The following is a 17006-nucleotide window of genomic DNA, read 5'->3' as shown; positions in this document are numbered from 1 at the left end:
ATTGTACATAGACTTGCAGCACAGAGAGCGATAGCGGGATGGAGGCAGTGTTAACTCTGAGGAATACAAACACTAAAAAGATTTGGAATAAATTTGGAACGAGGAAGCACACGAATTCCACGTGGCTCATGAAAGCGACTTGCCTATAATGAGTATTGTACGTCAACAATGTCACCATGACCCGGCTACGAAAAAAATAAATTTTTGTATAGTAATATGAATGCATATGACCTCAAAAAAGGTGTTTCAATGTAACACACAATCTATATATGTATATGTGTGTGTATGTGTATGTATATAGGCGGCACGGTGGACGACTGGTTACTGGTTAGAGCGTCAGCCTCACAGCTCTGAGGACCGGGGTTCAATCCCCGGCCCCACCTGTGTGGAGTTTGCATGTTCTCCCCGTGCCTGCGTGGGTTTTCTCCGGGCACTCCGGTTTCCCAAAAACATGCATGAATAGGAGACTCTAAATTGCCTGTAGGTGTGACTGTGAGTGCGAATGGTTGTTTGTTTGTATGTGCCCTGCAATTGGCTAGCAACCAGTTCTGGGTGTACCCCGCCTCCTGCCCGATGATAGCTGGGATGGGCTCCAGCTCCACATATATACATGTGTGTGTATATATATATATATATATATATACATGTATATTTATACATATATACATGTATACATATATGTATACATATATGTATACAGTGTGTGTTCAAGGTGCATTTACAGCACAGGAACTTGCAGACACAATTCGTGCCGCGCCACATTGGTTTTCTTAGGTTATAAAGTTTTTATGAATGTGAAAAGCCAAAATTGAAATCACAATTATATTTCGATTAATCACCCTGCCCTATCAATCACTGGAAGGCCTGCTCACCCATCAACTGTGAAATAAAACCAACTAATTGGGGTACTTTGACCAAGGCAAATCATCGACAATTCATTTAGACCTGTGGGAACCAACTATCTATTGTTTTACCTGCAACTAAAATATGGATTTGTGTGATAGAAATATGTTTCTATAACCAAATAGCTGGCTGTTTAGGAAAAATGTTCTGGTTCCGGTAAAGTAATTAGTCAGTTTTGTTTTGAACAGAGTCAGAGTGCAAGCCCAGTGAAGCCCTCCCAGTCACACAACACAGACCATGACAGTGGCCTTGATACGTTCACTCGTACAACGGATCATCGCTCCAAGCACCAGCACAACAATATCGACGCAGTGCCCAAAGCAATCCCCGTGAGGTATCTAATCACATCATCCATAGATGAAATTGAATGTATTATAGTGAACATTGCTGCCTTTTAGCCCCACTGCCCTGGACGATGATGATGATGAAGATGAGGGCCACACAGTGGTTGCGACTGCTCGAGGCATCTTCAACACCAATGGTGGCGTCCTGAGCTCCATTGAGACAGGTGTCAGCATTATCATCCCTCAGGGCGCCATTCCTGAAGGTGTGGAACAGGAGATCTACTTCAAGGTCTGCCGAGATAACAGCATCCTGCCTCCGCTTGACAAGGAGAAAGGTAACATAAAAACACAAAATGACATTGAGATGAGATTGCAAAGTCACTCATATGTACATTCCTGCACTTATGCTGTCTTTCTTTCTGTTTTCATCTTTGCATTGTTTCTTGTCATCTAAGCAGTCTTTTTTTATTCATCGTACAGTACGACAAAAAAGTATTTAGTCAGCGACCAATTGTTCAAGTTCTCCCGCTTAAAAAGATGAGAGAGGCCTGTATTTTTCATCATAGGTATACCTCACTTATGAGAGACAAAATGAGAAAAAAGATCCAGAAAATCACATTGTCTGATTTTTAAAGAATTTATTAGCAAATTATTGTGGAAAATAAGTATTTGGTCACCTATGTACAAACAAGCAAGATTTCTGGCTCTCACAGACCTGTAACTTCTTCTTTAAGAGGCTCCTCTGTCCTCCACACGTTACCTGTATTAATGGCACCTGTTTGAACTCAGTATTTTATCAGTATAAAAGACACCTGTCCACAACCTCAAACAGTCACACTCCAAACTCTACTATGGCCAAGACGAAAGAGCTGTCAAAGGACACCAGAAACAAAATTGTAGACCTGCACCAGGCTGGGAAGACTGAATCTGCAATAGGTAAGCATCTTGGTGTGAAGAAATCAACTCTGGGAGCAATTATGAGAAAATGGAAGACATACAAGACCAATGATAATGTCCCTCGATCTGGGGTGCCACGCAAAATGATGACAAGAGCGATGTGCAAAAATCCCAGAACCACACGGCCGGACCTAGTGAAAGATCTGCAGAGAGCTGGGACCAAAGTAACAAAGGCTACCATCAGTAACACACTACGCCACCAGGGACTTAAATCCTGCAGTGCCAGACGTGTCCCCCTGCTTAACCCAGTACATGTCCTGGCCCGTCTGAAGTTTGCGAGAGAGCATTTGGATGATCCAGAAGAATGTCATATGGCTAGATTAAACCAAAATAGAACTTTATGGTAAAAACTCAACTTGTCGTGTTTGGAGGAGAAAGAATGCTGAGTTGCATCCAAAGAACACTGTACCTACTGTTAAGCATGGGGGTGGAAACATCATGTTTCAGTGCCCGCAGCCTAGTCAGCCAGCGGGGGAACATATGGTTAAGGCTTCATTAAGCACTGGCACTGCGCTCAGTACCAACTTCAAAATAAAAGCCTTAAAATGGCATTGATGTCCAATGTAGAATATATGAAGCTTTTATTTTGAAGTTGGACCCCTCAGCATGTTGGCGGAGAGGTGCCATATCACGGTAAGACACTATTAATTGTTGTAGCGGCTGCCTTTACTTAAACTTTTTGGCTGGCCTGACCGCAATGGAAAAAAAGACGCTGGGAGTAAATAGAGGGGGAAATCACAACTGTCGTTCTTTGCACATTGTGACCGTGCACGACTGACCAATGGTCAAGCAGAACAACGGAGACGTACCATCCTTGACAATTCACTATCTTGATGAGGATTTTCAAATGAAAAGTCGGTGTTCGCAGCCCAAAGCAAATTTATGTATATAACTAATTTCATACACAAGGTAACTCAATGAGCTTTACATGATTAAAAGCATTTAAATACAATGCATTAACTGTATTTGCTTCCATTATGTTGCAATTTGTGATTGCACTTTGTAATAGCATATTTATTTAGTTTGCTTGCTAAAGTAAAAATGTTTGGGTACGTTTATTTTTTAACCTTACAAAATATGAGGGCTCATACTGCAATTCTGCTACCTGGTACAACAAATGCTTACTGGAAGCGCGATGTTAAAAAATGAAATAGTGTTCCCTCGTTTTTCGTGGTTAATGGGGACCGGGACCAGAACCCCCCCGCGAAAGGTGAAAAACCGCGAAGTAGGATTTGCCCCCCCCCCACCCCAGGAATTTTTGTGGATGTGTATGTGGGTACCAGAATGTTTAAAATATTTAAACAGTATTTATACTTTACATATTTGAGACAAAGATTACAACAGTACACGTATTTACTTACATCTTTAATTAGAAAACCTTATAAAGTAATTAATTACTCACTGTCTTTTCCCTGCAATCAGCAATCCACAATGCCAATGCAGCTTCCATTTACACAATTCTCTTATTATGTGGAGTTACCACACATTTCGCTTCCTTATTGAAGGTTATTGAAGCAGTTTTGCGGATGTTTGCTTCCTCTTTCTTTATGTTCTGCACTGTAGATTCATTCACGCCATAATGGCGTGCCACAGATGCATAACTTCTGCCCTCTTTGATCAAATCTAAAAGTTTCACTTTTTCGCTGATGGTCATCATCATCATCTTCCTCTTGGGCGCCCCGGAGGAAGCTTTCGCAGGGGCACAGTGCTTTCGCGGCATTGTAAGGGCTTAATTAATTTAAAAAAAAAAATCGCTTAAACAAAAAAAGTTATTGCGAACACAACAGCGTGGACGAGACTGGCGAGACACAACAAGGGAAGATGCTGGGTGAGGTTGCGATGATACGCAGCCAATCAGCTAACGGGATAAATCCACTCGTGCTCTCATTGGTCGATGTCGCGCCGGGAACCAATCACGCGCGTTGTATGAGTGCCCGCACAGTGCAGGCATGTACAAAGCCTCTGAGTCAACTCATCTCTTTGTTTGGCATGAAGGGAAACCTTCTCTCGCGCGCATCAACATGAAACAACGCGTCTTTCCACAATATGGCTGCTGATATGGCTGTATTTTATTAAAAAAAATTTAATGAATATTTTGGAAAAACCCGCGAAGCACTGAAGCCGCGAAGTGGCGAGGGAACACTGTGGCCTAATTTTGAAAAATCTATTAATAATAAAGTGACCCCGAGGAAGTCTTAAAATGTCTGTACACCTGTGTTTATTCTAAGTGTATTTGTGACTTATTTTCCATGCCTCGATTGCTTTGTGCAAGGAGGTGCTTTTATCTACTTAGGATAGTCAGTCGAACAAATGCAACATTTAACCTTCAGAAAATAAAATATCATTTACACTGTAGCTACTTTGAAATAGATTTTAATTCTGAAGGATCAAGCAGAAACTGAGAGGAACTGGATGAGGAAGTTGGAAAAACTGGGACACAACAAAGTATTGTCACCACAACGTTAAAATATATACCGTAATTTCTCGTGTATAATGCGCACCCCCAAAATTGACCTAAAAATAAGAAAAACCCTTCTAGCTATGTATAATGCATTTTTACAATGCCTGATTTTGCGTCTACCCATATGATCAAAACGTAGTATTGTCTGTTTTTTTTTTTTTTTTCAAAGAATAATTCTGAACTTAAGCACTTCATCTGAAAACGTAATCCTTTTTTTAATTTACTCGCTCTTATTTTGAAATTCACAGCCCGACTTTTATTTGGTAAATTAGAAAACACACAGTTGTGCTCATATGTTTGATTACCCAGGAAGAATTTGTAAGATGGGTACAATTCTTTAAAGAAAACCGGAAGGACCAGGCGAAACACATTTAATTTTAATTTATTGGAATTCAAATTAAACGGTCAAGCATTTCAGAAAAGCATTAACATTAAACAAAACATAACAAAAAAGAAATTAATGATGGTTGCTGTTCAGTCATATTTAAAATAAAATAAAATAATAATTTCACAAATTCTGCCAGGGTATGTAAACTTATGAGCACAACTGTACATATATGCAGTCATGCCTACCCATGTCGTATTGGAATGAAAGTGTAGGCAAACACTTTATTTATAACCACTAGGTGGCGGTGGCATTTTGGAATGAAAGTGTATAGCTTTTTCATAACCACTAGATGATGGCATACATTTATAAAATGTGAATTTTTTTCCCCCCCCATTTACCCTTATACCCATGTATAATGGCCACTATTAACCTTTGACAATTTATTTGGGGGGGGGGGGGGAATGCGCATTATACACGAGAAATTACAGTAGTGTTTTATATATTGTTACACGGCACTGACATTGTAACCGGTACATTGGATGGTATTGCATTTACATTACTTAGTTACATTAAAGAGTGATAGTTACTGTAATTGTTATTAAATTTTGTCACGTTACTCCCTACACTGGGTAAAAGGTTCACATTCTTAGCAAATTTAACTGCCTGCCAGTGGGGTCTCAGTCCATTTAATCAATCGATGTCAGTCATTTGTTTAATGCAAAGTTTTTCTCCTGTATCTTTCTGTTTAAAATAAAGGAAGTTAACACTTTTTAACACACCAAAAAAAAAAGCTTTTCTATTTGTGAATGCAGTTTTACTTGATCATTTGTGTTTCTGATGCTGTGATGTTTTTATTCTGCTCTTGTTTTTTTTAGGGGAGACTCTGCTGAGCCCTCTAGTGATGTGTGGACCTCACGGCCTCAAGTTTTTGAAGCCTGTGGAGCTGCGCTTACCTCACTGTGCGTCAATGACCCCTGATGGTTGGTCTTTTGCTCTAAAATCCTCCGACTCCTCGTCGGGTATGCTGTGCTCTCAGTTCCTCTGGGGTCGTTTGGGCTGGCTCTGTGACTATTGTGTATCATCTAAATAATTTCTCCCTAGTTGTGATTTTTTTTTTTTTTTTTTGGTTTTGGTTTTGGGTGACATTTTGGTAAAATAATCAGTCTACGGTGAATTAAAGCTGTCCTTCCATTTGCATATCACAATTAGTGCTGGGCGATATATCGTGAAGCTCAATTCGATAATTTATTAAAGCTCAATATGGAAAAAGGGGATCGTGGCAGCTCTAGCTAGCGACTAGCGAGTCAGAAATAATCCAAACAAAAGGGCACGTAACATCTATCATTTGGAAACAACCGTAGTTTGCAAAACGTGTATGAAAGATATTGTGACGAAGAAAGGCATATCCGTGTAAAATCACCTGAAGATGAAGCACGTTATTGAGTGCGATGCATGTATCACTCTAAAGAGAGTCACGACTCCTTGTGCCTTTCCTATAACCTCAACAAAACAACAGGATCTACTGTATGTTAACTCCTCTCGTTATGAGAGTTTGAGCACCAAATGGAGGGAGGTCACGTCAACAATTTCATTCTATATATTTTAGCCAAGGACATGATTCCTATTTATGCATTGGAAAAAGATGGATTCAAAAAGCTGATGAAAACATTGGATCCCAGATACAATTTGCCTAGTTGGAAACATTTTGCAGAGGAAGCATTGCCTAAACTTTACAATAACATCAGGGAGAAAGTTACACCAAGTGTGTAAAACACTTTTTTTGCGACGACTGACCGGTGGAGTAGTCACACAGTGCAACGTACTTCACTACCTTGAAGACTGGGAGCTGAAAATTACCTGTTTGCAGACACGCTATGGACCCGAAGATAATACTGGCGAGACAATTGCATAAGGACTTAAAGGTGTCTTATATTCTAGGAAGCTGGATGAGGAGAATCAGGTCAGGTTACTACAGTGGCTTGACTTCAAGATCATTATATTTTGTAATAGCTGCAAGGTAAAGTAATTTATTTTGGTCTAGTCCAGTTTTATAAATGTATTAACTTTAAGACAATAAATATCGAGTCATATCGACATTAGGGAGAAAAAATGTGATATCAAATGTAGGCCATATCACACAGCACTAATCACAATGGCTTTAGTTTTATCCATTTCACTATCACTTTATGTTTACTCATTTACAACTTGTCTGTCTTTGTGGTCATCAAAGCCACCCTCTTAATTATTTTTACTCACTGGAGGTACTGTTTCACTCTTCCCATCGACCTTCACAGTGGTCAATCTAATGATTGCCAATATAAGAACTGTATCAAAAATTATACAGTAATGTTCACTTTAATTTCTCATACATTAACTCAATTATTTGTGTCAGTTTTCTTCTTTTTACAGCTTATTGTATTGGATCTCATTAGCATGTGTACCTATTTTTGTGCCCTTGAGTGTACATCAACCTCACTGGTTCATTGTATATGCATGCATATACGATGAACTTTTAATTTCTCAGTGTGTGTGTTTGTGTGTGTGTGTGTGTGTGTGTGTCTGTCTGTCTGTCTGTGGCACGGTGGATGACTGCCTCACAGTTCTGAGGACCCGGGTTCAAATACAGGCTCGCCTGCGTGGAGTTTGCATGTTCTCCCCGTGCCCGCGTGGGCATAGTACTCCGGTTTCCTCCCACATTCCAAAAACATGCATGGTAGGTTAATTGAAGACTCTAAATTCCCCATAGGTGTGGATGTCAGTGCAAATGGTTGTTTATTTATATGTGCCCTGCGATTGGCTTGCAACCAGTTCAGGGTGTATCCCGCCTCTAGCTCAAAGATAGCTGAAATAGGCTCCAGCACGCCCGCGACCCGCGTGAGGATATTGAATGTTGTTGTTTCTTTCCTCTCACACAGCCACTCACATCCTGGCCCGTAGAACTGCTTTTACAGATCTGTGCTTTTATAGACCTCTTTTTTTGACTCTGCCCAGTCCAATTAAATTAGACATCCAGCTCACCCGCGATCCTTACGAGTATAAGTTGAGTAAAAAGGGATGGTTGGATTAATGTTGTGATGCATTGATCAATTAGGATTGGGTTAGGGAAGTCCTCCCTTTGATGTCCGTGATTTTGTTGACTACACTGGATGTTTGTGCTTGTTTCCAGAACAAGTTTTTGATAATTTGATAATAACCATTCATTCACATTTCCTATTAAATACATTGCAACAGATATGCATTAATACAAGGCCTGTAGTCATTATAATAGAAGACTAAAATGTGACATTAGGTGGCTAAAGTGCATGAGCAACACTTTAGCATTTGAACACTTCTAAAAAGCTCGGCTCAATTACGGGAAAGAAATAAAAAGAGTCACTTAATTTCCTCATCCCTTCAAGAAGAGTGGGAAATTTAGCCGTTGTTAGGATTAGCTGTTAATTACCCTCATTTTAAGAATGAGAATCTGTTTTGCTCCCAATTTTCCGCTGAATAGTAGGAGGATTATCAGTCTGCGTGCTAATCCTCTTATTACGAGTCAAGGCCACTCTCCGGCCTGCTTCGGCTCTCTCTTGTCACTTTCTTCCTACATCGAGTCTCCACTACACTTTTCCTTCATTACAGCACTCTGCGTCTCATGGATGCTCGTCCTTGGAGTATGTCTGGTTCTCTGATCACACTTTGATTTTTTTAAATTTTATTTATTTTTTTATTCCAAAGACGTAAAGCTAATGAACTTTAGATTGCATGAGCAGCAGATCTCTCACTGCACACAGGGACAAAGACCCTAATTTTTGAAGACATGTCCTGTGGTCTGACGAAACTAAAATTGAACTATTTGGCCGTAATGAGCATTGTTACGTTTGAAGAAAAAAGAGGGAAGCTTGCAACAGGGTTCCTAAGCAAGTATGGAAATTATGGTAAAATATGGAGTTTGATTTCATAATTTTCCAGGTCTGCAAAAGTATGGAAATTGGAAACTATCATAAGGAAAAATATTCATATTTCCAAGACTGCTACAACAGCACTAATTTTCTATATTTAAAAAAAAAAAAAAAAAAAAAGGTGTTTGGAAGCACAGTTACAATGTTTGTGTGACAGCACACAGTGCTATACCATGGTCTTGGTGAATACCCAATTCTGATTGGGTCAGAAAATTCCATCTGTGTACATTACCAACCGATAATGTACACCTTTCGAACATCTCAAGGACCTGTAGTCCCTGTAAAAAATAAAATAAAATTAAAAAAATCATTACATTCTTCCAACTTAATGCACAGCACCTTAGCCATTAGATTATATGAGCAACATGGCAACCTAGCACAGTCAGTAAATGTGAAGTATTCTGAGGACAGAAATGAGGGATTTTAAAACAATGAGTGGTGGCACGATGGACGACTGGTTGGCACATCTGGCTCACAGTTCTGAGGACCTGGGTTCAAATCTGACCTCGCTGTGGAGTTTGCTCCAGTTTCCTCCCACATCCCAAAAACATGCATGGTAGGTTAATTGAAGACTCTAAATTGCCCATAGGTGTGAATGGGAGTGCGAATGGTTGTTTATATGTGCCCTGCGATTGGCTGGGAACCAGTTTAGGGGGTACCCTGCCTCTCGCCGCGAGTCGGCTGGGATAGGCTCCAGCACGCCAGCGACCCTATTGAGTACAACCCCAATTCCAATGAAGTTGGGACGTTGTGTTGAACATAAATAAAAACAGAATACAATGATTTGCAAATCATGTTCAACCTATATTTAATTGAATACACTACAAAGACAAGATATTTAATGTTCAAACTGATAAACTTTATTGTTTTTAGCAAATAATCATTAACTTAGAATTTTATGGCTGCAACACGTTCCAAAAAAGCTGGGACAGGGTCATGTTTACAACTGTGTTACATCACCTTTTCTTTTAATAACATTCAATAAACGTTTGGGAACTGAGGACACTAATTGTTGAAGCTTTGTAGGTGGAATTCTTACCCATTCTTGCTTGATGTAAAGCTTCATCTGTTCAACAGTCCGGTGTATCCGTTGTCGTATTTTACGCTTCATAATGCGCCACACATTTTCGATGGGAGACCGGTCTGGACTGCATGCAGGCCAGTCTAGTACCCGCACTCTTTTACTACGAAGCCACGCTGTTGTAACACGTGCAGAATGTGGTTTGGCATTGTCTTGCTGAAATAAGCAGGGGCGTCCATGAAAAGACATTGCTTGGATGGCAGCATATGTTTCTCCAAAACCTGTATGTACCTTTCAGCATTAATGGTTCCGTCACAGATGTGTAAGTTACCCATGCCATTGTCTTTGTAGTGTATTCAATTACATATAGGTTGAACATGATTTGCAAATCATTGTATTCTGTTTAACACAACGTCCCAACTTCATTGGATTTGGAGTTGTAGAAGCGGTACGGAAAATGAATGAAAACAATCAGTGATTTAATCATTTACTTTATTTGGTGATTACAGTGCCTTTGATGACTGGGATGCTGCTGAGGAATTGAGGGGAAAAATTAAGAGACAGAAGTGGCACAAAGAGTTAACGCTGTCAGAATTAAATCAACTTGCCGACAAGGATGAAAATCAAGGCCAAGAACACAACAAAATAGGCAATTAACACACCGAGACACTTGCTGGCACAAAAACTGCCCAATACAAACAGAACACTTTGAATGATACCCTGCGACAATTTGATGCCGCTGTCCAGTCAACAAAGACTGACAGAGACTACAGCGTTGCCAGCCTGAGAGCTTGCATCAACCGTCGCATAAGCTATATATGTGTCAAAATAAAAACAGATTTTGTCGTGTGTGTGTCTGTGGGTGTTAATTAACATTGTCAAACTAGAAAATGTAATTGCGTGAGTACTGAATAGTAGGGATGTACCGGTCTGATCACATGATCGAAAATCAGGGCCAATCGAAAGTGATTTTCAGCTGATCGAAATCGGCTGAAAAAGATTGGTTTTATTCATTTTCTGACATTTTAAATGTCACAAAGTGACAAAATAATGCAAAGATACAAAGATCTTCAGAATCAGATACTCTTCGTCATTGTTGCAATGAGACATCGTACAATGAAATTGAGGTGCTCGGGAGATAAAATATGCTAAACAAAACGAGCGGTAAAAAAGAAATGTGTGTGTATGTATATGTTTATATAGACAGTATATAAACATGTCTGTCAAGTCAAAAGTGCAGTCTTAAATTGCATTAGATCAACTTAGCAGCATTTAACATGGTAATGGCAGAAGGATAGAAACTGTTTCTTAATCTGTTTGTTGTAGTCTTTATGGACCTGAAACGTTTGTCTGAGGGCAGTCTGAACGACTTTGTGTCCAAGGTCTGATAGATCCTGGGGAATCCTCTTGATATTCCCAAGGCAACGGGAACTGTGCAGATCTTCAAGTGAAAGGAGAGGACAGCTGACTCGCCGCTGGGCGACCTGTACGACCCTGTGGAGCTCTTTCCTTTGTGCTACTGTGTAGCTGGTGAACCAGAGACAGACAGTAGGTCAGGAAGCTCTCCACTGTGCAGCGGTAGAAGGACACCAGCAGTTTCTCATGGATGTTGTTCTTCCTGAAAACCCTCAGGAAGTAGAGTCTATCTTGAGCCTTCTTCACTAGCTCAGCAGTGTGTGTTCCCCAGGTCAGGTCCTCCCTGATGCAGAAGTCTGAAACCCTCTGCACATGTCACCGTTGATGATGAGTAGCTGGATATTGCTGACTCTCTTATTGAAGTCCACGATAAGCTCCCTTTTCTTTGCTGTGTTCAGGAGCAAGTTGTTCCTGCACCACACTGTCAGCTGCTCCACCTCATCCCTGTAGGGAGACTCGTCCCCCTCATAGCCCAACTGCTGTGGCGTCATCAGCGAACTTAACGATAGTGTTACTGTGTTGAGCAAGGGTACAGTCGATAGTATAGTGGGTGTAGAGGAGGGGGCTTAGTACACAGCCCTGAGGGGAGTCGGTGCTGATGGCTGTGGAGAAGTGGGGGCCCACTTTAACCCTCAGTGTGTTTTCACTCAGGAAGTCCTTAATCCAGCAGCAGGTGGAGTTAGAGTTGGGCATCGTTTGAATTTGTGCGATTCCGGTTCCGGTTCTAGTTCGGTTCCGATTATTTTAGGGGGCTGGGTCAAAAAAGTTTGCATGGTTTAAATAAAGGGTGTCCAAATTAAGCTGTCATAAGCTTTTTTTTTTTTTTTTTTTTCTGTCATTGGCTCTTAAGTTGGTTTGAAGACTAAAATAAACGCTAAAAACCATCAGTGCAAAAGTGCAAGAAACCATTTACCTTGTTAACTGTCTCAATGTTGGCATAGACTTAAATAATTTTTTCACTCACCCAATTGACTGAGAGTTGACTTCACTGAAGCTCCGCGCGGTGTAGGCTGAGGGTCAGAGTGCGTCAGATGCTACACATCGGGAAAAACTCCTTTGCACAATGTAGTCGTATTCCACTGAGGCGACTGGTCATTCATTTTAACAAAGTTAAGACACACTTTTATTCGCCGCCGCTGCCGTTGGGCACAAGCATGTCATCGTTGTCGCCACTTCTTCGCGGCTGGAGGACTAGGCATCGAAACTGGGAATTGAAATTTTGGTATGGGTCGAACGTGGGAGAGATGAAGGACAGGATGTTGTTCCTGATGAGCTTCTCAAAGTACATCATCACCACAGGAGTCAGTGCCACTTACCTATATTCGTTGAGAGTGGTGATGGTCTGTTTTTTGGGCAGAGGGACTATGATGGTGGACTTCAGGCAGGGTGGGACGGCGGACTGGGACAGAGACTGGTTGAATATCCTGGTGAAGACCGCAGACAGTTGGTCTGTACAATCCTTTAGCACCCTTTCTGAGATGCCATCAGATCCAGCCGACTTCCGTGGGTTGGCAGCCCGTAGCACATAGCACATAGTTAAAGTCCCCAGCAAAGATATAAAAGTCAGATAGTTAGCATTAGCATCCAGATGCTATGTAAACAGCGGTGATCATGACCACAATGAACTCTGTGTACAGTATATGGGTCTGCATTTAACAGTCACATACTCCCAGGTCTGGGGAGCAGTGACTTGTCTACAGTTACTGTGTTTGTACACCAGTCGTTGTTTATAAACACACACAGACTGCTCGTACCGGAGTCACTGGTCCGATCGTGGCGCTCTGCAGTGTAACCTGTCAGCTGGATGGCAGAGTCAGGAATCAAATGAGTGAAGCCACGATTCAGTGATCAATAGAATACAGCTGTTCTTGATAGTGTTATTTGTCGCAATGTGTAGCCTCAGTTCGTCGATATTGTTGATGAGAGATCTGGCGTTGCAACGTGAGGAAGATGCTGGGAAGCAGAGGTTTAACCGGCTGCTTCCATATAGCCTCGCTAGTACGCCAGCCCTGCAGCCTCCCTTTTGCTTCCTCTCTCTGCACCGCCTCCGACATTGTCCCGCGGTGATGGTAAACCACGGAGAGCCAGGACTCCTCGCTATGTCCACCGGGATGTTGTGGGAGCGAACATACTCTGTTGTAACACTCCTCTCGCTGCCAGCTCCGATCGTGAGAACGTCCTGTCGGCTGTAGATGTAGTTCGCTCGGCAAAAAGTGGTCAGGACAAGGAGCAATACTACAAGACACTTCCATACAATATAATGAACCGAAGAGCACCGAGCAGCTGCGTCATTCATCCCACTTGCCAAATGGAACAGTAATAGCTTCATTTTATATTAGACAATGTACATTTCGGGGGGCGGTTTTAGTACGTGTATAAGTCACTGTGAAAGAGTGTGTGCGTGCGTGACCGTCTACCTTGATTCTGTTGGCCCATTGCACCATGCTCATAGCAGACAGACACGGACCATGCACCCTGAGAGCAAGCTGTGTGTATGTCAATGGCCCATATCATTTTTATATATATGTATTGTATGTATATACCTGTATGTATGTATGTATAACTATATACATAGGCTACACATAAAATTAATTTGAGAACAATTGGATGCACTCTAATGCATTGTCGAGGTCTGGGATCGGGACTCGCTACCGTCAGATCCTTAAATTCCAAGACTCTGGCTCTGGCATAAAAGGGATGTGGGAGGAAACCGGAGTGCCCGGAGAAAACCCACGCAGCCACGGGGAGAACATGCAAACTCCACACAGGCGAAGCCGAATTTGAACCATTGTCCTGAGAACTGTGAGGCAGATGTGCTTATTAGTCATCCACCATGCCGCCGGAAAATAAATTGTTTTAGTAAAACTTTCTATTTTGACTACAAAACATATGACATTATGAATTGGTGGTTTCATGAATTATTTTATAATAATTATATTTATTATTTTTATATCTCGCTACAGGCCATGGTGGCGAAGCGTTATTAGGAATCCCACACAGTTTCCTGGCAGGACACGGCCTGCTCCAATATTACTGGCTCCAGGACACGCGTCACTGCGCTAATGATTTGCGCGTATATGTTAGTGTACGTGGGTACAACATTCACTCGCCATGTAGTGAGTAGTCCTTTTGAGATTCACTCGCTAAATGGATAATTTAGTTGCATTTGGTGACTGGTGAGTGTTAATTTCGGACCCTGCTAACACTGTTATAATGCAAATCATCCACGCACAATGTAGGTACCAAATCAAACCAATGTAATACACTTACACTTAACTACACAATGAAAGTAACTGTGTGGCGCATGATATCAAAAAATACATTTTCAGAAATAGGCCAAAGTTAATTCAAGATGTACTGTACTTGTTTCCCTCCCCCCCTTTAATGTGGACTTTTCCCCTGCAGTATAGTGCACATAGTCCTCATAGCGATTGAGGTTGAATTTAGAGTCAACAAGAGGCCGGGGACATTCATTAAAGATGAAATGACTTGCCTATTCTCTTGTGTCTCCAGTGTTTGGATGTAGGCCACTGTCTTGTAATATCCAAGTGTGGCTGGCTGGCAGGCAGGAGATGCAATCAGGCCCTTCAGTGCCACTCAAGTATTCCTCACTAAATGAATTTATACTAAAGTTGTTTCTCTGTACAGCCTGTGAAAATGGAGTGCTTATATAGTCATTACAGTTGAATTTAACCTACAAGACCGTTATAACTCACCATCTGGTCCATCTGTTCCTTTTCCTCCCAGGTGACCCCAAAAACTGGCAGAACAAATCGCTCCCTGGAGACCCCAACTATCTGGTGGGAGCCAATTGTGTGTCTGTGCTCATCGACCACTTTTAAGTGGGGAGGGGCCAGCAGGTGCGATGTTACTGAATATGAATCGATGTTGGATAAACAAGGACACACGCACACGCACACACAGCTACACTCTCCGACTCCTCATGGTAGTGTGAAGAAGATCCAGTCAGTGCTGTTTACGACTGGGCACTGAAGATTTATTCAGTAATTTTTCCCCCAAATGAAGTCTAGAAGTCGTGAAATGAAACCACTGATGCATGCACCCGCCCCTCCTACTAAGGTTTGTTATATACAGTATACACAGAGGTTTCTACATGCCTATACATAGATGGTTTTCCAATTTGCGCCACCAGCGAACATATTTTACAAACCAGTGTCGTGTATTTATGCTATATATGCATACAGTATATATAGTAGTCTAGACAAACTGTATATGGTAATGTATTTCACTTCTGATTTCAACCTCCTGTTATTTTTTCAGTTCAGGTGACTGAATTTAAATATGTATCCGCATTCTTCCACTTGGTGGGAATCTGATGAAGGTGTTAGTCTGAGATGAGACAGTTGGAGTTTGAAGGTCAGCTGGATCTGAAAGCCAAGCAGCACACTTTAACCTTTATTCTTCCTCTGTTGCACCTTTTCTTCCAGTCAGATCTTGTAGCTTGAGTTTTTCTCTCTCCTTCCAGCCTGAGGGAGATCTATGCATGTTGTTCTACTCAGGTCCAGCGGCCTCCTCAGTTGCTTCCTCACGTTTCATTCTCATCTCGTTTTGCACTCTTGCATTCAAACACAATAAGCAGTGATGCCTTATCTGCAGATCACCTCTTTTCATGAAGAAAATAATTTATGATGAATAACTCTCTAGTGTTGTTTGGGCTGCCATTTTTGTTAACCCAGTCTATAAGCCAACTCGGGTTCAGCACACAGTTGAGAGAGGATAACACATTTCTGTTGGTCTTTTGTCTCCTATGCATTACTTTGAGGAAAAAAAAAAAACATAGAAGAAAAAGAGAGGCTGTAAATAATGCTAGCATATTGCCTTGGTTCTTTGTAAATGAACATTTTTTTGTAAGTCTTTCTTTTTGTATAAAATGTAGCGGAAACATGTTTTAAAAAGCAGAAGAGAAACATGATTATCTTTGTATTCTGGATTATACCCTCAAGCCTTGAAAAAAAAAAAAATGAATCTGACAATAATACACCTTTTCTACCAACATTCAATAGTCTTTTTGTGGCTACTTAAGGATCAGGAAAGTGCTTGGGTTCAAAAACATTTAAAATGTTTTTGTTGTTGTTGTTGTTGTTGTTGTTTTTCTAAAATAAAAGGTGTGCTCCCAAAGTGTTCCCTTCACTAATTTCAGTACTGGATGCTGTATCGTGTGCCCTTAAATGTATTTTTGTACTTATAGACCATTAATGATATATGGCACACCAGTACCATCTTATTTTTAGACTTTAACAGCTTTAATTGGATATTTGCTCTACACGTGTGGCTGATTTCTTTTTTTTCTTCAACACAATTTTAAGTATACCACTGTATTAATAAATAAAATCATTTTAAAGTAATGTTTGTCAAAGATTTCCTTGTCTTTTCTTACAAAGTCACAAATGTTGCCATTGATCAAAAATAAGCGGTCACGTCTAGCATCAAGCAGTTATATTTGCAGTTAACGTGCTGTTTTAAATTCTTCAAGTGAATTTGCTTGTACGGTATTTGAAGAGCTCATCCTTGTAATTTTTCGTTGAAATGTACTTCATTTGATATTGTAGCAATAATTTAGTTGTTGTTGCTAAGCAATATATGCTTTTCACGCAATTCACAAGTGTGGCCGCTAGATAGCGGAAGTGATCTCTGAACTGAAAAGGTCAGAAAACTGCATTACTGCTAGTCATTT

The 17006-nt window shown here is 40.9% G+C and overlaps 1 protein-coding gene across 15 annotated transcripts in view; it reads left to right on the top strand.

The window, feature by feature from the left end:
* Positions 1 to 16677, top strand: part of tjp1a (tight junction protein 1a) — a 169242-nt gene extending 152565 nt beyond the window's left edge. For 10 of the 15 annotated variants that reach the window (XM_061759244.1, XM_061759198.1, XM_061759182.1 and 7 more), the window contains 4 exons: positions 1092 to 1237; positions 1302 to 1522; positions 5809 to 5952; positions 15059 to 16677. In XM_061759244.1, the coding sequence (XP_061615228.1) occupies positions 1092 to 1237; positions 1302 to 1522; positions 5809 to 5952; positions 15059 to 15153 (606 nt within the window). In that variant the 3' untranslated portion in view covers positions 15154 to 16677. The remainder of the gene's footprint in view (positions 1 to 1091; positions 1238 to 1301; positions 1523 to 5808; positions 5953 to 15058) is intronic. The other 5 variants (XM_061759290.1, XM_061759298.1, XM_061759215.1 and 2 more) reach the window with 2 other exon arrangements.
* The last annotated feature ends 329 nt before the right edge of the window (positions 16678 to 17006 follow it).

This window comes from Phyllopteryx taeniolatus, chromosome 2 (genome assembly GCF_024500385.1).
Source record: "Phyllopteryx taeniolatus isolate TA_2022b chromosome 2, UOR_Ptae_1.2, whole genome shotgun sequence".
NCBI classification, from domain to species: domain Eukaryota; kingdom Metazoa; phylum Chordata; class Actinopteri; order Syngnathiformes; family Syngnathidae; genus Phyllopteryx; species Phyllopteryx taeniolatus.
The sequence above is the reverse complement of the archived record's forward strand: the minus strand, read 5'-3'. Positions and strand labels throughout refer to the sequence as shown.